The following is a 20,950-nucleotide window of genomic DNA, read 5'->3' as shown; positions in this document are numbered from 1 at the left end:
GCGGTGGTGGATCCCAGCGGCGGCGACGACTGGGGGCCGACTCTTCTCGCCGGATCCGGAAGGGCGGTGCAGTGGCTCGGCGCGGGAGGGTGTGGGGCGGCCCCGCGGAGCGATTCCGCCCGCAGATATGGCCGGAATCGCCGGCGGCGGGCGGGCGGCGGCGAAAGGAAGGGGGGAAAAGAGCGCTGGCTGAAATGTCCCTCCCGCCAACTGCTTCTCTGTGATGCAGGGCACCGCAGCCGCGAGGGGGAAAACCCGCGTTTTCCCGGGTTGGTACCGGAAATTTACCGCGCCCCATAAAAATTTTTGCGGGCCGGGGCGGGATGCGGGGTCTGGTCGGGCAGACTTTTCGGCCCATACCCACATTTTGACGGTTATTTTACTGGGCATGGGCGGATGCGGGGTCTGCTAGAGTTGCTGTGAGCCTTCTTTTAGCCTAAAAATAAAGTTGGTAGTTTTTTTTTTTTTTTGCAATCGTGCGGTTGCTTTCTGCGAAAGTATTAAACCACCAGGTACTTATTTGAAACGTTCCAAAATAAAAAAAAATACGCACAAAAACCCCTCCTCCCTCCCCCTCTCCATCTCTTCTCTCCTCCCACCCCGCTTCGCTCCTCCACCGAGCTCGCGCGATCCGGCTCGCACCTCCCTCGCCGCCTCGCCGCGCGGCGCCGCGAGGAGCCGCCGTCACCGCCGCCGCGGATCTCCGTGGCTCGGCCCGTCCCCGCCGCCCGATCTCCCCGCCGTCCGCCGCGCCGTCGCCGCCATGGTACGCGGATCTGAGCTCTCGCCCCCCGAATCTGTCTCCAGTTCGTTTTGCCCCAGTTTTCGTGCTGCGCGCGCCGGGATCTGACCAGTGCTGTTGCCCTCTGCTTGTTGTTTCCGCAGCCGCTCAGGTTGGAGATCAAGGTGCGCCCCCCGCCCGACCCCGCGCTGGATCTCGGTCCCGCTGTCCCGTTTCGGTTGTTGGTGTTGCTGTTGTTGTTGGGTTAGTTGGGCGTGGCCGAGAGCTGATTTCGTGTTCGTTTTTGTTGGTTTTGTTGGTGTGATCAGAGGAAGTTCGCGCAGCGGTCCGAGAGGGTCAAGTCGGTGGATCTGCACCCCACGGAGCCATGGCAAGTGCTCGCGTTCTCCTGGCGTTCAGTGCATTTCGCTCGCATTTGGGGTGTCGGTGCTGCTTGTCCTTTGGTGTGCCACGGTTGATAATTTGGTTTTATGGTTTTTGCAATGGTGCAGGATCTTGGCGAGCTTGTACTCGGGGACTCTCTGCATCTGGGACTACCAGACGCAGGCAAGGCACTTGAGTTGTTTTTATCTTCAGTTTTGTTCCTGTTGTATAATGTTGAATCTCTTGAAGTAACTGTTAGGTACTTCAGTTCGTATTCGTAACAATCAATCAAGTGCTAACACTCGCGCAACAAAGGACAAAGTACTACCACATGAACAGGACATGATTAAGGCTTAATTGTTTCAACCCCTGACGCTAGAGCTTGATTTCTGATGTATTTTCTGTTGTTCGTGATTTGTGTCCTTGCTTATTGCTCAGTTGTGGAGAATTTCCCATGCCGCAATTCTGATTATATGCTGTAAGCTTACGACAAGTAGAAAGTGCTGTAAGGAGCAAGAACTTCACCACCCAAGTATCACTCTTGTTAGATAGTATTGATACCCTCTTGTGAAAATATGAAATGGTGACATAAGTACATCCTTTACTATTTCATTATCTAGATTTAATTGATCTATTTAGGATACAATAAGCCAAACTGAGCTTCTCAAAATCATGTGTGGTGCCTTAGAATCTATGCTAATTAGGTTTTAACAAGATGAATTATGCACATACTGTGTAGTATGTCAAAAGCTTTCCCTGGCTCCTCTCATCGTTTTTGTTGCTCAATATTATTTACTAATCTTATTCTTGACAAGTATATCTATGGAGTACTGCTGTATAAAAGTTTAAAAGCTGGCTCCACAGAATTTATAATATGTTTGTTTTTGTATATCTTGCAGACCATGGTGAAATCGTTCGAAGTTTCAGAGCTGCCAGGTATACAACATACATATCTTTGCATGTAAATAGAATTTGTGCTGGAAGTGGAATCTGGAACCGACTTAACTGTATGATGTATATTTGAACATAATTTCAGTGCGGTCGGCAAAATTTGTGTCAAGGAAACAATGGGTTGTTGCCGGTGCAGATGACATGTTCATTCGTGTATACAACTACAATACCATGGACAAAATTAAAGTTTTTGAGGCCCATACTGATTACATCAGATGTGTAGCAGTCCATCCAACTCTTCCATATGTGCTGTCATCATCTGATGACATGTTGATAAAGCTTTGGGACTGGGACAAAGGGTGGATGTGCACTCAAATCTTTGAGGGGCATTCGCACTATGTCATGCAGGTTACTTTCAATCCAAAGGATACTAACACTTTTGCAAGTGCATCTCTCGACCGCACTACAAAGGTCTGTTTACACCCCCCTCATCTGCAGACATGTTTGTATGAGCCATGACTCATGATGTTGTCATGTATATTAATGCTTCTTAATCTGAAATGGCAGATATGGAGTTTGGGTTCTCCAGATCCAAATTTTACGCTAGATGGACATCAAAAGGGTGTGAACTGTGTTGATTACTTCACTGGTGGTGACAGACCCTATTTGATTACTGGTTCTGATGACTCCACTGCAAAGGTCTGTCTTTTGTACCTGCTGTATTTTGAACCTTATAAGGTGTCGGTCCAATCCTAAGATGGATAATTATGATAAACCAGGTCTGGGATTACCAAACCAAGAGCTGTGTTCAGACACTTGAAGGACATACACACAACATTTCTGCTGTTTGTTTCCATCCTGAGCTTCCTATAATCATTACTGGATCGGAGGATGGGACAGTTCGTATATGGCATTCAACAACTTACAGGTTGCTTCCTTTTTCTGTATCAATGTGTTAGTGCAAACTCTGGATCTATCTTTCCTAGTTCTCATGTTGGTCACTTTACTTCTTACCCAAGAGAAAAATTGGTTACTGAAGCAACTCTTTAAAGTTCGGTTTAGAGATCTCTTGACTGTTTCTCAACAACCAAAATGTTGCTAAACAACAGGCTTGACTCCCCTATGCAGGCAGAATAAACTTTTAAGGCCCATGAGCATGGCATTAGTGACTTTTAGTGTTTGTTTGTACTCTTCTATGTTCAACCCCATGGAATCTTATTAGTTTGCATGATGTGCTAAACTTAAAGGGTTCAACTGTTTTGCCATCTTCAACATTCTCATCATACAGCCCCCAATGTTATGGAGCATCAAGTTTTGTTCGTGGCATTTGTTCTCAAGCCTCTAGAGTTTATAGTCGGACCCAATAGTTCTCCAAGTACTCCTACTATGAGCCATTTCTGTAGATAATTGTAAGGTTGATAAATTTGTATCAATTTGCTTATTTGTATGAAAAAAAGATAACTGTCATCATCAGGGTAATAAATAATTAAACATACTAATCAGTTTGCTTATATGATATTTTCTGTAATAATCCGGAAAATATGTCAGTCTTTGAGATAGCACATAACTTTTGTTTAGTCCTAGAAATTACACAAAGGTGAAAAGTTCTTAATTTTATTTATTTATTCACTTATTTTGTAGGCTTGAGAACACACTAAACTATGGCCTTGAGCGAGTCTGGGCTGTTGGATACATGAAGGGATCAAGAAGGTAATGGATGATGATCTGATTTCTGCTTTGTTTTATTGTTGCCACCACCTATCCAATGGGCGCTAGCTATCAAAATAATAATTTGCCATTAATTAGGAGTATTACATCGTGGTATCTTTCTTCTATTTAGTGGATGTGTACTGATGTTGTGCTTTATAAATTAATTAATGTGAAGTTCTTGTTAAAAGTTATTTATCTTTGCTTTTGATAGACCTTCACATGCATAAAATTGTTCGTTAAACATGCCATTTCACACTTACAAAACCTAGCATTGTCAACTGATGGTTTTACTAATGTTTCTATGCCTTTCACTCGTATGTTTCTTGCAATATGCCCACTATGTTTCTAGATGTTAAGTTTTCACATTCTTATTTCTGCAACTAGTTCCTCTTGTTTCTTGTGCCCACACTTTTTGGGCCTGGTTATGCTACTCCCTGTGAAACTAATAATACCATTTGCTTATTATGTAGAATGGTGATTGGTTATGATGAGGGAACTATTATGATTAAAATGGGTCGCGAAGTACCAGTAGCAAGTATGGATGCCAGTGGAAAAATCATCTGGGCAAAGCATAATGAGATACAGACTGTGAATATAAAGACTGTTGGTGCAAACTTTGAGGTTAGTTTGCCTGTTCTGTAAACAAAACTAATCAAATTGAGAAGTTTGGCTGATCGCTTATTATGTTTGATACCAGGCTACAGATGGGGAAAGATTGCCCTTAGCTGTGAAGGAATTAGGCAGCTGTGATCTTTACCCGCAGGTACTTTTGGATGGTACAATGCTCTTCATATTTAGCTCTTGTTAGTATTGTTACAGCATACCTAAGTATCTGAACTCCTGCATAAACTACTCATCCATGTCTTGATATGCATAACAGCAGCTGTCCATTTCTGTATTTTGTAATTACTGTTGACAATTAAATGGATAAGCTTCAAAAAGAACATATGAATTGCTTACTGTAATAGGGGTTATAACTTGAGTATGTTCATTTTCTTATACATAACTATCAACTTTGCACACATAAAAATAATCATATAGAGTTGTTATTGGTGCACTGAAGAATACTACAAGCTTTGGTTTTCTATGAACATCATTACCATTTATGCATTTTCTATATTCATGGATACATTTGTAGCAAATCAGCACCTTGAGTTTTGTTCCTTGATATGATACTAAGTTACAAGTTTTTATTTTCTGTTTTTAGTTAACATTTGCTGTTTCGTATATCTTGATTATTGTATCTAAATATGGTTTAATTTTTTGTTTGCTTAGAACTTGAAGCATAACCCCAATGGCCGGTTTGTTGTTGTATGCGGAGATGGTGAATACATAATCTACACTGCACTGGCTTGGAGGAACAGATCATTTGGATCCGCGTTAGAGTTCGCTTGGTCATCAGAAGGAGAGTACGCAATCAGAGAAAGTACATCCAGAATAAAGATTTTCAATAAATCATTCCAGGTGGGTGGTATACTATTATTTTTGGCCTTTTTACCAGCAACTTGTGCAAGATCGATGTTGCTTGTCCCATTTCTTCTAAGATCACTTTGGGGCTGTTCGTGTTTTTAGTGTGTGATGTTTATATACTGCTTTAATCAGTGAATATTTCTGTCAAACACTTATATTAATTCAGTTTAGAGTTTTATATCATGTACTTTGTTTTATGCTAATACTTGTGGTCATAGTTTGTCATATTTGGTGAAAGGAATTACAGACCGTTGTAGGTTTGCAGTTCATTGTAGTTTAGTGTTGCGGTGTATTGTATCATATTGCAGTTCTTCAGCTAAAGGGAATGCTTTACTTATGTTCAAGTGCTTAACCATATTCATTGATCTAGAAATCATACAACTGTATGTTGAACTAATATGTGATCTGGCATCTTTTATCTATCACGTTTGTATAAATTGTAGAAACTGTTCTAATCCATATTATGAAGGCAATGCATCTCTTGACTTGAATGATCTGATTTACAGGAGAAGAAAACTATCCGTCCTACATTCTCTGCAGAGCGTATCTTTGGTGGGGTACTTTTGGCAATGTGTTCCAGTGACTTTATTTGCTTTTATGACTGGGCTGATTGTCGACTAATTCGCAGAATTGATGTGACTGTCAAGGTGAGTTCAGTATATTTTATTGTAATTATGAATATGTGGAGTCCACATTTCAATAACCTGTTTTCGACTGTGCTTGTAGAACGTCTACTGGGCTGATAGTGGTGACCTAGTTGCGATCGCAAGTGATACATCATTCTACATCCTGAAGTACAATGTATGCTATTGCATTTACTAAATGTTCATCTATAATTTTTCCTTGGTCCATGGGTTTTGAATGTGTTCCTACGTAACATCTTTTTCTAGAACATGCATGAAATTTTGTTTATGATTTTTGTCCCTGCAGAGAGATGTTGTTGCTGCCTACTTGGAAGGTGGAAAGCCTGCTGATGAGGAAGGCGCTGAAGATGCTTTTGAGTTGCTTCATGAGGTCAATGAGCGAGTGCGAACTGGGATTTGGGTTGGAGACTGTTTTATTTACAACAACTCATCATGGCGCCTAAATTATTGCGTTGGTGGTGAGGTAAAGATTGTTTGCTCTGAACAATTTTTTTTTGTTTTCACGTTCTCTATATGGATATTTTTGTGTGATACAACTTTATTTCCTTACATAGTTATACACTCTATTTACAGGTCACCACAATGTATCACTTGGATCGCCCTATGTATTTGATGGGATATCTTGCGAATCAAAGTCGAGTTTATCTTATTGACAAGGAGTTTAAGTGCGTTTGCTTGAATATGCCTCAGTTCTTATGTATCACCTGTTGTTGCTTTCTTGCTTTCTGTAACTAATACATTGGCTCCTTGCAGTGTCATTGGGTATACATTACTTCTCAGTTTGATTGAATACAAGACGCTTGTGATGCGCGGGGATTTGGAAAGTGCAAATGAGATCTTACCGTCCATACCAAAGACGCAATATAATAGGTTAGTGTCTGTCTTTGACACACAGGGATAGGTTCTGTTAATTTTTTTGGGAGGGTTTACTCTGGCTTCTGAATAAACAAAATCATTTTTGATTAAAGCCGTAACAAATCAAGATGGGTTCTTGAAATTTGCTCTCAGTTTTGCTCCCATTTTGACCGTGTTTATGGTGTCTGTCATATCTTGTAACTGTGATGCCATTTATCTCAATATCAAATCTGAAATATATTCAGCTTGTAGGATCAGAAGTGTATGACGGCTTAATCCGTTATGTTCTAACTTAGCTCTGGTCTCCCTTTTCATATGGCAGTGTCGCTCATTTCTTGGAGTCCAGAGGAATGTTGGAGGAGGCTCTTGAGATAGCCACTGATGCTGATTATAAGTTTGATTTGGCTGTGCAGCTTGGAAAACTAGAAGTCGCAAAGGTACACAGCACATTGTTATGTGTTTTTTTCCTTCACAAGTTCACATCATAGAGAGCATGTGATGTAAGGTATTCTATGCTGCTAAGTTTGGCTAATTGGGTTACTACTTTCTGGTCATCATTTGCGTGCAGGCTATTGCCGTAGAAGCACAAAGCGAATCAAAGTGGAAGCAGCTTGGTGAGCTCGCCATGTCCACCGGGAAGGTTGGTTCTTAAATGATTAAATCTTATGAAAGGTTGTTGATATGTGACTTCTAAAATTAATGAATTATTGTTTACAAGTAGTTAAGTTTTCAGTTGGGTCTAGTATCTTATTGTAAGTCTGAAATTCTATTTTCTAACACTTTGTTCTGAATTGAATCATTTTATCTGGTTAAAATTCAGAAAAAAATCCAATCAAACATTATTTTTGGAAAAAAAGACCCTTCCAAGATTTCCCCTTGCGAAAATGTCTCCGTGGAAATGGTTGTCGGTCATTCATCAGTGTTGCAGTCATATGGTTGCCATTAATTTAAATCGTCATATATAATTGACTAATTTTATAAATTTGCATCTGTATTAACTGTGCTAGCTTAGTGTTTTCAGTATTTCACAAATTACACATTGCAGCTCGAGGCATCGGAAGAGTGTCTTCTGCAAGCGAAGGACTTGAGTGGCTTGTTGCTACTATACTCATCTCTCGGAGATGCTGAAGGAGTCGAAAAGCTTGCTTCTCTAGCAAAAGAGCACGGAAAAAACAATGTTGCTTTCCTCTGTCTCTTTATGCTTGGTAAATTGGAAGATTGCATACAATTGCTTGTAGACAGGTGAGCCTTTTCTGCTGTGATGAACTAATTGCCATGCACTTCACTTTAAAGCTAAACTACATCTTATGTACTCCGCAGCAACCGTATACCTGAAGCTGCATTAATGGCGCGTTCTTATCTTCCCAGCAAAGTTTCAGAGATTGTAGCAATTTGGAGAAAAGACCTCAGCAAAGTAAAATTTTGATCTTATGCTCTCTTGCTGAGAAGTCTGTTTAAAGTACGAAAGTGTATTCAAGTATTGTCGGCCTCGGCTTCTGTTCATCTGTTCCTTCTTTGCAGGTTAATCCAAAAGCTGCAGATTCTCTGGCAGATCCTGCTGAGTATCCAAATTTATTTGAAGACTGGCAGGTTGCACTTACTGTAGAGCAGAATGTTGCTTCCCAGAGGTAAAAATTGCTGCATATTGTTTTTTTCCTTGGTAGTGTAATAATATCAAATGTTTGCTTCTATTGCATTGGACATCTCATAATTTTCCTATTTAAAAAATCATGTCCATCATGATTTTGAAGTAGGCAAATCTTTTGCAATAACATGTCTTGTATGTGCAGGGGCCACTATCCTTCTGCAGATGAGTACTTGAACCATGCTGAGAAGTCAGACACTACTCTTGTGGAAGCTTTCAAAAGGATGCGGGTCATTGAAGAAGAGGAACCAGTGGAAGCACTGGATGAAAATGGAGAGCCTGATGAAGAGGTATTGCATTTGTAGTACGCCTCTTGTTCTCCTTCAACTTATATCCTGTGGTGCTTTTAGGAAACTTATTATATGACTTGATCACATTGGCATTGTTCTATTTGATTATTATTATTGCAATGCTATTTTATTAATTTCTGAAATAACAAAATAAATTTCCTCTTAGGTAATGGAAACGGAGGAGAACGTGGATGAAGTTGTCCAAGTTGATACCGATCAACCAGAAGAAACCGTTCTTGTAAATGGGAATGAGGGTGAGGAACAGTGGGGTACGAACAATGAAGGAACCTCGCCAGCCTAAAAGAATTGTTTGGCAAATGTAAAAATCCAAATTTTGTCTATGGTGATTCACTGGCTTTGCCCGCAAATTCTAGGATAGCCGAACCCTTCTAGAGCTGCTTACTTTTAAAGCAAATCCAGTTACCTCGGTATACACCGTTGCTATTTTTTAGGAGATTTAACACATATATGCTCCAGCCTGACCATTTATGTTTTTACCCTTCTTATTTGCTTCACACGATTTCTTATCTGTTCCCATACATTTACCCGAATTTACTCTCATGTTTCTGTCTTGCAGTGCTAACCCAACATGATGAGTAGGCGCCAAGGGAACCACAACTCAATGGTTAAACCTGTTGTTTTTTCAAGGGTAAACAATTGCAATACCAATTTTATCGTGGAACTTCGAAATGGGTTGATGCTTATAGTGACCAATGAGCCACCTATTGCTTCTTGGCCAAATCCCACAAATGAAGTCTAGACTCCAGTGGAAGACTACTCTAATGGGATCAATCTTGGCAGGCTGGCTTGCAGCAACATAGGCAATTCTTTCGTCGTGTACGGCACATTTTCGTACCCAATTTTTCATGTACTAAAATCGATCGGTTGGGTGCAGAGTTGGTTGTTGATGGAAAGCTTTTCAATAAATCGTTATACAGATGTGTAGTATATGTCATATTACAATAGCCATAACAACCTTGTAGGAGATGAAAATTTTCTATAGCCAATCACTGTAATTGTGTGTTACCATTCCATACATGTAGCGTTAATGATTGTGGTGCAAAAGGCTTGCCAGTGTATTCTTCCATAAGGCTTTGCTTGTTTGTGAATGCGGTATCCTGTTTTAATTCCTTGTTTGTGCTTGCTGATGTTGGCTGAAAGCTCGTTCTTGTACTTTCGTCGAGCACATGCTGAAGCCTTTCTTCTTTAGAGAATTTCCACTTTATCGCAGGTCTTCTTTAAAGAATTTCCATTTTATCTTAGGGCCATCTGGCCATGGCTGGAGTATTAGGGCATCTTGAATGACGACCTGCAAACTTCCCGCAAAACGGAGCCTTGTATCGGTCCGCGATGTGGTCCTGACACTTTTTCTCCTGCAAACTGGAGATAAATATAGGGGAGGTTCATCGGAGTCTGGACTGCTGTCACGCCCGCTTTCGACAACTTGACCCACTAAAAACCCCTCCACCCTCTTGTGTGTGCTTCCCGCCTATTGCTAGATGCCCTTGTCATATCGTTGTAGAGCATGCCACTCCACATTGAAGGCGGTACACGACGGACGTGACCTCTCAGTGCCTTCGCCATTGAAGCGCCGCGTTGGCCGAGAGCGCCACCCGCTGCCCACCTGGTTGAACACGCCTCCTTGCCGCATTCAAATGCTTCCATTAAATCCGCGTGAAAGCCGAGAAACCTACCGTGGCCTCTATTTAAACGCAACGCCGGGCAGGCTCCTCCAATCCGCCATCTTTTAAACGAGGCTAGACGCCGGGTAAGAATCGCACCACTCTGCCGCTCCCCATCTCCTACTTTCATCATTTTCTCCAATCTTTCGATGGTACCCGACGAGTCGGAAGAGCAGTTCTCCGGCATAAAAATCGGCTGAGTGGCCCCCCGAGCCCAGTGGATACGGGCGAGGCAGCTCTTTGCTCAACTTCCTTCGCTTAGCCCGACGGTGGCAGCAACACGCCGCTCCAAGCCCGTTCGCGGAGGAGTGGCGAGTTGCTCCAGGCCGACACAGCGGGGAGCATGGCGGCACGGGCATCATCACCGCCGTTAACGACGTCGCGTCGTACCGTGCCTCCAGTGCTTGCGACCGCGCCACCCACAGACGACGCGCGCGTAGCCGCACCATGCATGCAGAGAAAAGAAGTCAGTTGCACGGATGTCAACGAGGTGGCGGTCCACACGTCCGTGCCCGTCGCCATCATCGAGGAGAAGTAGAGCACGGGATGCCACCGCCACCACCATCCCGAGCACCCGTCTGAGCAGCACAACCGAACATAAGGAAGATACGAAGGAAGAATATGCCTCCGGGACTCCCAGCAGTCCGGTTAGCCGGCTGCCGGACATGGAGAAGACAAAGGGATCCGCGGCGGCCGGCCGTAGACTAGTTTATCCGTGTCGTGTGAGTGGAGCTCCACGTGACCGTGCGTGCGCATAGTTTTACCTTTTTCGTTGAAAATATGTCGAAAATGTAACCGTTTCGTCCGGTTTTGTATGAAATCCGTCATGTTTATATGAAATCTGGCTTTGTTTGCATGAATTTCATCCGATTTGTTGAAAGATAGTTTGAAATGTATGTAGCTACGATTGGATAACGGCCTCCCGCATCCATGTCCGCGAATGGATGTGGAAAGAAATTTATGTGTTGCCAGATGCCCTTATAGTACTAGTACAGTGTGGGAGCCGTAATTCTAGGAAGTGCAAATCCTATCATTCATTCGTTGTCGTTGTGCATGTCAAATCTATCGACCGGCAAAGTGCATTGTGATTTGTGAGCGAAAAGCAAATGAATCTCGGGTCGAATGTGCTTGGTCTGATTAGTGATAGTTGTCCACTCCCAAGTTCCAACCCCAAAGCGCCCAAGCGAGGCTAAATTTTGTGTTTTGACCCTTTTTTGAAACCTATTTGAGATCTGACCTTAGGTTGAATTTTTTTCGAGAACTGACCTTTTTACTACCGCCAGAGTCAATGGCGGTAGGGTATAACAGCCTACCGCCAGGGACTTTGGCGGTAGGAAACATCGCTACCGCCAAACAGGCTGGCGGTAGCCTGCACAACCCTATCGTCAATGGGCTTGGCGGTAGGTACGAGCACGCATTGTGTTCAATACTTAGGATGTTTTGGCGATAGGGCATGCAACCCTACCGCCAGGGTACTTGGCGGTAGGCTGTTATACCCTACCGCCATGATCTCTGGCGGTAGCAAAAGGATCAGACCTCGAAATAATTTCAAACTAGGGTCAGATCTCGAATAGGTTTCAGAAAAGGGTCAAAACACGAAATTTAGCCCCCAAGCGACTGGTTGTAGATTTGTTCTTCACAAGAGTTTCGCAACAGAAGCGATGTCGTCGCTGAAGTAGTGCCGGGTTGTCGGTGTCAGCCTGCTAGGAGCGTGCTTGCGTGCGCTACTGAGATTTTCAGTTGGATTTGCATGTTACCTTTCCATCGATCAATCACTGTGAAGAAGATGGGCATGCATGGCTCATCCAATGGTCCAATCATTTCCTATTTTATTGGCAAACGGAGAATTCGAGTCAATTTGCACCCTATCCTAGACCACTTCTTGTGACGCGCGCGCACTCCCCACCTCCGCCTAATTCTTGCCTCGGGTGTGCGTCAGTGCTGTGGTCAACAACATATCTTGTGTCGTTCTGAAAAGAGGTTGAAAAACGTTGGTGATTTTTTTTAGAATATGTGCATACGGTCTAGGTATAGTCGTAGGGCCTTGAGTTTCCGACCAAAGTATACCACAATTATGGCGCTTCTTAGCGACATGTTCAAGTGCGCCATCATCAGCAAATGCGATTCAACTGCAAAAAATAAAATAAAAAATCAGACCAACTCAGAGCTAACCCTTGTTGGCTTTTTTTATAGGAGAAAACTCCGCAAGCACTGCGCGCTAAAGCCGAGACTCGAACACGGATGGGCTGGCAGCTACCCCAGCCAACAGGTCGACGCCCCGTTTTTTTTTTGCAAAATAGTATATTTATATCAGCTGTGCATCAACTTAGTGCCATTCCATACTATTTAGGTTAAATTATACCATTTTATTCTAAGTTTTTCTAAATTTTGTTTGTACGTATTGAAGTTTGGCACCCTCAGTACTCAGATTCGAGGTCTGCCACTACTCCACGGCCCACCATTTGTGTGCAAAATGAAGCCTAAAGGAACTCTAGCTACGTCACACTTAATTCTAACGTGTACGTAGATAGTATAAAAAATTGTAGGTCGATGCACACTATATGTTTTCATTAAGAGTTAATTCCAGTTTTACCTCCTATTTTGGCATTCTTAATGTGAATTGCTCCATTTAACAGTTTTTCTTCTAGATTACCCCATTTAGCAAAAGGTTTGCTAGTTTTTACCTCATCTAGCAATCTATCGGGTTCGTCCCGGTCATGAGGTACACGTGGTATGATTCGTCCCAATTTTTCTCTTGATGTTTTCCCCTATGTCCTAACTGGTCGAATGGCTTAGTCAGACAAGGTTTTTTTCTTCTCATGGTCATCAACTGTACATACTCGCCTCTTCGCCTTGATGAGTTTCTTCTTCACACTACTAGGGAAAACCCTAGCAGTAGCGCTGGTTTGTGCTCATTAGTAGCGCGGGTATGCGCGCTACCAATAAGACGCTACAGCTATTGCTTAGCAGTAGCGCGTGTCCACCCGCGCTATTGCTAGGACATAGCTGCAGCGTTTGTTCAGTACCACGCTACTACTAAGGTAACTACTTGCAGCGTGTTTTCTGTCCATCGCTATTAGTACTTTTTTTAGTGTATTTATGCGCCATCGTACAAATATTGGTACAATACCAGTTATGAGGTTTACATCATTATGTCCATAACAGTGTGTCAAATGAAGGTGGATTAGGTTCAAGTGGAGGCAATATGTGGTGCATGTCAAAAGTATACTACTAATCCAAACTTGATCTAGTTTGGACTAGTAGTACTTTCGATGTGCACCACATGTTGCCTCCACTTGAATCTAATCCGCCAGCACAAGCTATTTAATCATCATCATAGCCATTACCACCAATAGTATTTATTTAATCACCACTAACACTAGCTAATAATAATCATCATAGTCATTACCACCAACACTAGCTATTTTATCATCATAGTAATATAGTGTAGCACATCATCATCCTCAAACTCATTTCTAGCTAGCTAATCACTCCTGCTGCTATCTCTTAGGTAAAATAACATAAAACATGTATAGCTCTCCTCCTTGATCAAGCTGGAGCATGCAGATGAACCTGTTTCCTAATCGTGGGTAGCACATCTGTTTGCTGCCCCCTAGTACTTCTCTGCGCTCCCCCATCACATATTTGGTCCAGTCTTGCACTATTAAGCATCCGTCGCTAACCTTGAATGCACTAAAGTAATCTGTAGGATATCTTGACCGTAAGCTGATAATACTCATGGTACATTTAATCTCGATCCCATAAGGCATAACATTCATCGGGAGTCCCTGTTGAAGAACATCATATGGTAACATACTTAGCAATGAAGTTTAGTTTCAAAAATAATGTATGGAAAAGATGCACTGATGACAAATAGTAAAAATCTTAGCATCCTTCCTAAATAGATGTGACCGTAGTTCATTACGAACACTATTGGTCGCACATTTTCAGTACTAACATTTCTAAATGCAGGAAGAAAATTTGTCTTGACAGTATCAAGATCCTCAAGCCATGAAACATAATGACTGAGCTCCTCGCAGTTGAGTTCAGCCCCAGGACAGTATACGGTCCTGTCTACCAAGCACTGGACATGTTTGCTTGCACCGAAATAAGCTGACAATACCAATTAGTTGTCAACTATTTTTGAATAAACAATATCAAAGACATAAATATGGTTGAGAAACTTACATAATGGTATAACTGGAGGCGTCTGCACATTGACCCAGATGTCGGTATTACCTTCAATATCATCTCCCGGACGAATATCAAAGGTGATAACCATATCAGGCTCAAATGCATAAGTCTTGCATAGTGCTCGCCATGTTTTGCATCCAAAATAGGTGTAGTCGTCTGAATTGTACAATTTTGCATGGAAAATATAACCATGCTCGGTCTTCAAGTAAACTTTCTTTTCCTCCATACTATGACTGAAACCTATCTTATCCAATACAAAAACTCTTGCATGGAGGGGATACACTAGTAGAATAGTAAAAAAAATATAAGTTGAAGCAAATGAAGCAGATGTCATGCTTAATTACGAAAAAAGACTTGTCATTGTGACTTACTGTATCCACTTCGAAGTTCTCGTCCAGCTTGATGCTGAAGCGCCTATCATCATCTAGGAATATTCCGTCGCACAGGCCACGCTCGTCTTCGCAGTATTTGCAAATACCGAAATCCTTTTCGTCGTCAGACATTTCCTATGTTCATAGTTAAAACATTAATTGAAAATCGACCGAAGACAACTACCAAGATACTCAACACACAAATCCGGGGCACTCGATATTTCCTACATATTCTGGCACAAGTCATGCCAAAATTCACGGAAAAATCCGGCATGACCTTTGCTAAAATAGGACATATCGAGCGCCTAAAATTTGCCGGAACGGAAATGAATCAACACTCCGGCAAAACATAGGCCACTCGGAGGTGTAACCTGCAAACATGACCGGCCACTTGGATATTGAGCAACACAATATATACATTTCAAATTATCTTATAGGATTCAAATTAGCATGCATTCAATAAGCAAAAGTAAATCATCTCATACGTCCGTACATCGTCGAATATTATTACTAATAATCACGAATAGTGTCATACATATAATATCACTAATACAACTAAAACCGTAGCACACAACGGGTATCAGCACGGGCGGTGGACACCCACAGAGAAGGAACCATCACGGGATCATAGCTCCAGTGAGATCCCCGGAGAACCTGCCAGGTATTGGAGAACGGCCTGTGCTCCAACGTAAACAAGTAGCGACGGACGTGCGCGTCCTCCCCACTGACACGGTGACGCACCACCTCCGCGGAGTCCTCGAGCCTCTGGATCGTCACTGGCCCACGCGACCACCACCAAAGAAGGTTCGGGTCAACGACAGGCTGGCTCCTCACCAACCTGTGCCCCCCGGTAGGTAGCGCCTCCCAGTACCACCTCGGCGGAGCCTAGTCCCGGACATGGCCCATCTGGTCAAGCAGGTGTCATCCTCCACCGACTCGACGACGAGGATGCGGGATAGGCATCATCCACGTCGATACGGGAAAAATTGCTTTAACTAAAAAAATAGCAACAAATTCTTACTAACATGTTCTATTAATTCAATTAGTTCTTATTGAAAATAAACTTACTATAAATAAAAATAAACTAGTACCTAGCTAATTAGTACCTAGTTCTTACTAACTAATTAGTACCTAGGAACTACTACTAAGGGTTCATACTAACTAACTAACTAACACTAAATTAACTAACTAACACTAAAAATAGCCTAGGGTCCATACTAACTAGCACTAAATAGCTAGGGTTCATACTAAGCAAATTAACAAGAGGGATCGGAAGGGGAGAGTGCTTACAGAGGGCGGGGAGAGAGATGGGGTCGGGGGAGACGGCGGCGAGGCGGGGTCGGGGGAGATGGCGGCGAGGCGGGGTCGGGGGAGACGGCGGCGAAGCGGGGTTGGGGGAGATGGCGGCGAGGCGGGTCGAGGGAGACGGCGGCGAGGCGGGGCCAGGGGAGACGGCGGCGAGGCGGGGGTCGGGGGAGACGGTCGCGAGGCGGGGTCGGGGGAGACGGCGGCGAGACGGCGGTGAGGCGGAGGCGACGAGGGGGAGAAGAGAGTGGTGAATTGGGGGAGGAAGATCAGGAGGGAATCAGGCCGCGCGGGGGGTTAGGTGAGAATAGATTTAACAATAGCGTGGGAGGGGAAAACGCGCTGTTGCTAAAATCGGTAGTAGTAGCGCCGTTTCTAGAAGGGCGCTACTACTATACCTAGCACGTCGGGAACGGTGTGGCAATTATAGTAGTAGCGCGTTCAGTTCCTGCCGCGCTACTGCTAAGGGGGTAACAGTAGTGCGGTTTTGGCAGACGCGTTACTGCTAATTAGCAGTAGCGCCTCATTTTAGAACGCGCTACTGGTAAGATTTTGTGTATAAGGTTTTCCCTAGTAGTGTCAGGTCGCTCAACTCCTTGCTTCCACCTCATTCTTCTTCACTGCATTTGCTTCCTGGTGTTGGATTGTGCTAGACATAACTCCATGCGCGCTTTGTCAAGCAAAATAATTACTAGAGGAGCTATCTACAACCTAGATTACTTTAAATGGGGTAAAAGCTAGTAAAACTTTGCTAAATGGGGTAATCCGGATGACAGCTTGCTAATTGAGGTAATCAACATAAAAAATACTGAAGTAGGAGAAAAACTGGAATTCGTTATTTTTTAATTGGGCTACCACCATTTCTATTAGTCTCTCAACGAAAACATCTACTTTTACATGAAAAGAAATGAGAAAGGAACAAAGTGAGTTTATAAACCCAATGTTGTGCGTGCTCATGATCCTATGGCTTATCAACATTTTGGGCCAGAGTGAACCAATAGTATACTTTTCATATTAGTTCTGGTCTAAGATGAGTTTTTATTTATTTTTGCTATGATACCAAAGCCTATTACTTATTCCAATTAGCAACAATAGAGTAACAAGCATAGTAGACATCAACGACATCATCCAAAATGAAACAACTAACAAAAGGATGTAACAACCATCATTGAATTGAAGCGGAGTTGCCAAGGGTCCTATCTCCACGTATCCATCAAGTTCACAACATCATCATGGAGCAACGTGGAACCCTTCTTGAAAGCATCCATATTTATGGGCTTCTGAAGAGCTTGTCAGGAAAGCAAAGAGGACAAAGCAACGAACAAAACTTCAAAGGGGATCTTGATCAACTTATTCTAAAAGGTCGATTTATTCCTAGTTTTACATATAGCCTCCAACCGACTGTGTAAAATTCGTCACCACTAGAAAATATGAGTAACACCAAGAATAAAGCTTCAAATGTTATTTGTGCAAAGAGAAGTGCCAAAACACACCACATCGTTCTCCAGATAATCCTGGCCACATGATAGGGAAAAATCAAATGTTGTGAAAATTTAGTTTTACCAAGCAGGATTTCCCAACTAGTTTATCTTCCTCACGAATTCTCTACAACACAACATCATGTGAAAGTTGGTAGAGAAAATAAATTTTAAAAGGAAGCTTAGCATTCTAGATCCAACTAAAGTGCCCCCAACAAGGTTGCTCTCTAGCCACTTATACATAGACTTAATGGTGAGTTTCAGTTTCTTCCCAAGGTCCCACAAAACTCGACAGGGATCACTAGACAACCCATTAACGACAACACATATATCATTCACTACCTGAGGAAACTTATCACACAAATATATTTGATTAGTCCATGTGTCTTTACAAAGTCTATAAACATTTTCACATTTCAAAAGGCTAACCACCATATAAAGCTCTTTGACTTCTAAAATGACCTTGCAACATGGGTAGGTGGGCGGAGGGGGGGGGGGGTCAGGAAAACAATGTTTACATAAACAACAACCTGAATATACTAGTATTTAGCTTGGACAATGCTTGCCACAATCCAACTAGATTTTCTAACCTCCACCCACTTCACCATGAGAGTGATATTCCGCTTCCTCAAATCTGTAACACCGAAGGTCCCTTTACATTAAGATGTGCACACTCTAACCAATTTGACCACATGCTATGTTTTTATAGGACCACAACCTTGCCAAAGATATCTCATGCTATGATTATCAAGTTTCTTGATATTTTTTTTGTTCATTATGAACATAGAAACATCAATAGTACAATTTTTACTCCCACGGGCGAAGAACCCCTTTCCAAGCATCATCTATTTTTTTTAGAAACTTAGCTTAAGAGAACTCCAATTTGCATTTTTCAGCCCAACACCAGATATTTCATAGGGAACTTGGCAATCAAACTTATCAACATAAATATGAGAAATAAAAAAATATGTCCCAATTTTAAACGCCTCACTTATAAAAAAATTGAATTAAAACCTGATATAATTGAACTCTTTGTTGGAAGATGTTATGAAAAATATAAGGCATATACTTGAGGTAGGGAGTTTTTTTCAAGATCACGACTATAATACACACAAATTACCATTTGCATATTGTAAAATTGCAAAAGAGGAGCCAAGGATGCCAAAAATTCATTATTCTGGTCCTTAACAACTATTCTACTTAAGTAGTCAACTGCAAGGTTGAAAGGGTATTGGGAAATGGACCCCTTTGCCTAATCCCTTTGGTACTTTGGAAATATGGACCAATATTTTTTAAGCTTGACGTTGGCAGTACCATTGTGAAGGATTTGTTACACCCAACCGCATCGCTTCTTATCAAACCCCCTTAGAGCATAACACTCAAGTAAGAAATCTTTATTAAATTATCATATTCCTTTTGAAAGTCTAGTTTCAAATTTATATATCAACATGCTTCTTCACATGAGTGTGAATTTTATGCAACGACACAATACCACCCATAATGTTTCTAGCTTTGATAAAAAGCATTTGATGAATAGTAATTAGTGTTGAGCAAAGGGTTCATGTCTCAAAGTTATTGTTTTAGTTATAAATTTATAAATGGATCAACAGAGGTACATGCATCTGAATTGATGAGTTTTGTCAGCATGAAAACTTTAGGAGGTGATAAAACCGGAGTCGAGTCTTTGTACATCAAGAGTATCATAGTGCAAATGACTAAACATGCACGTATCATCCTCCTAGGTTATATTCCATCACAATTGAAAAAGCTCCATAAGAACTCAATACAGAAAATTTTGGTTAGGGTCAGGTTGTCATCCTTGTCGAGCTATTCAGAAAGAAGTCACACATTAATGGAAATATGAAAAATGTTAACATGAGAGGGCCAAAAAGTTTGTAATACGTATTGGTATGACTATCCAACTCCCGAGTTGCCCCTGTAACATTACCCCTATCTTCGAAGGATAAAACTATGATTTTTGAAATTTCTTGTATCATTAGCAAGCCTACGAAAGTAGAAAGCGTCCCAATCCCTTTTAATAAGCCATCTCTCATGAGATTGTTGCAACCAGTTAATCTCATCATCAAAAAGCAACTTATTTATGTCAACATTATTGCCAACCTTCCTATCATAATGTTTAGAGCAAAGGAGCAATTGGTAGGAGCTAGGGTTCTACCAGGTCTAGGTCGGAGCTTGTAGGGGAAGGAGGGAGCGTGGCGCTGGTGAGCACGCGGCCGCCAGCGGCTGGGCGCTGTCGTGCGCGTGGAGGAGGCGGCAGCGGTGAGAGGAGGCAGATAGGGTTTAGGGTTCCTGCTCCTTTGAGAGCCGGGCAATAGAATTGTCTTATTGCTTAATCTGAAAAAGAGTTTTACAACTTGTTTATATAACCACGAAAATAAGATAACTTGTGGGCTAAGCCCCTAACTAAACCTACCCGGTGGGCCTCCTACGGGTATAAGTTACCCCGATCATAACATCTCTCCCCGCCTGCGCAAATAGCTCGTCCTCGAGCTGGAATCTAGGTAGTGTTGGCGGAACTCATCGCGCTGCTCCCAAGTAGCCTCCTCCTCCGGAAGGCCAGCCCACTGGATCAACACGTACCACACCTCGTGACGTAGCTGGGCCTGCAACACCTTGTCGGGTCCCGGAAGGAGGCACCCGTCGAAGGTCGGAGGAAGCGTGGGTGTGGCCGCCGGGGGCTCCCCACGGAAGGGCTTCAGCAGCCCCACATGGAAGATGTCGTGGATGCGAGCATCGGGCGAAAGCTGAAGGCGGTAGGTCACCTTCCCGATGCGCTCCAAGATGGCAAAGGGCCCGGCATAGCGAGGGCCCAGCTTGCGCTTCGTGCGGGGGTCCAGGGAGTGCGTAGAGCAGTGAAGAAGACACAGCCACACCCAATCGCCCACCGCGAACTCCGCCTCGCGATGGTGGCCGTCGTAGTAGTGCTTAGCCAGCTGCTGGGCCTGAATGAGGCGCTGCTGGACCTCCGCAAACATCTCGTCGCGGCTGCGAAGAAGATCTCCCGCCGCCTCTATCCGAGCCGTCGCCGGGTCAACCAACAGGATGGGCGGAGGGGGCGGCCGTAGACCACCTCAAATGGTGTGGCGCGCAGGGCAGAGTGATAGGAGGTGTTCTAGTAGTACTTCGCCCACGCGAGCCAATCCACCCAAGCGCGAGGACGATCACCTGTGACACAACGCAAGTCCATGGCAATTACCTTGTTGACGACCTCGGATTGGCCATCCGTCTGAGGATGGAAGGCCGTGCTCAGGCGGAGCTTCATGCCAGCCAACCGGAAGAGATCGCGCCA

The 20,950-nt window shown here is 43.1% G+C and overlaps 1 protein-coding gene across 4 annotated transcripts; it reads left to right on the top strand.

Moving 5' to 3' along the window:
• The first annotated feature begins 554 nt into the window (after positions 1-554).
• On the top strand, positions 555-9,737 carry LOC123087987 (coatomer subunit beta'-1). 4 transcript variants are annotated; one of them, XM_044510123.1, is made up of 25 exons: positions 555-766; positions 886-906; positions 1,051-1,112; positions 1,234-1,288; positions 2,005-2,041; positions 2,142-2,467; positions 2,564-2,695; positions 2,776-2,924; positions 3,638-3,706; positions 4,177-4,327; positions 4,404-4,469; positions 4,982-5,170; positions 5,683-5,823; positions 5,903-5,977; positions 6,107-6,283; positions 6,394-6,485; positions 6,574-6,690; positions 6,998-7,112; positions 7,244-7,315; positions 7,721-7,917; positions 7,996-8,089; positions 8,197-8,303; positions 8,466-8,610; positions 8,777-8,864; positions 9,188-9,737. In XM_044510123.1, exons 1-25 carry the CDS (start codon positions 764-766, stop codon positions 9,208-9,210), a joined length of 2,703 nt encoding a protein of 900 aa, XP_044366058.1. In that variant the 5' UTR covers positions 555-763; the 3' UTR covers positions 9,211-9,737. The 4 variants fall into 4 exon arrangements, with proteins under 4 accessions (XP_044366058.1, XP_044366057.1, XP_044366055.1 ...); XM_044510122.1 differs by having other exon boundaries at positions 8,777-8,879; XM_044510120.1 differs by having other exon boundaries at positions 8,777-8,929.
• The last annotated feature ends 11,213 nt before the right edge of the window (positions 9,738-20,950 follow it).

Source organism: Triticum aestivum, chromosome 4A (genome assembly GCF_018294505.1).
Source record: "Triticum aestivum cultivar Chinese Spring chromosome 4A, IWGSC CS RefSeq v2.1, whole genome shotgun sequence".
Lineage (NCBI taxonomy): Eukaryota > Viridiplantae > Streptophyta > Magnoliopsida > Poales > Poaceae > Triticum > Triticum aestivum.
Note: the sequence above shows the minus strand (reverse complement) of the source record. Positions and strands in the feature narration are given on the sequence as shown.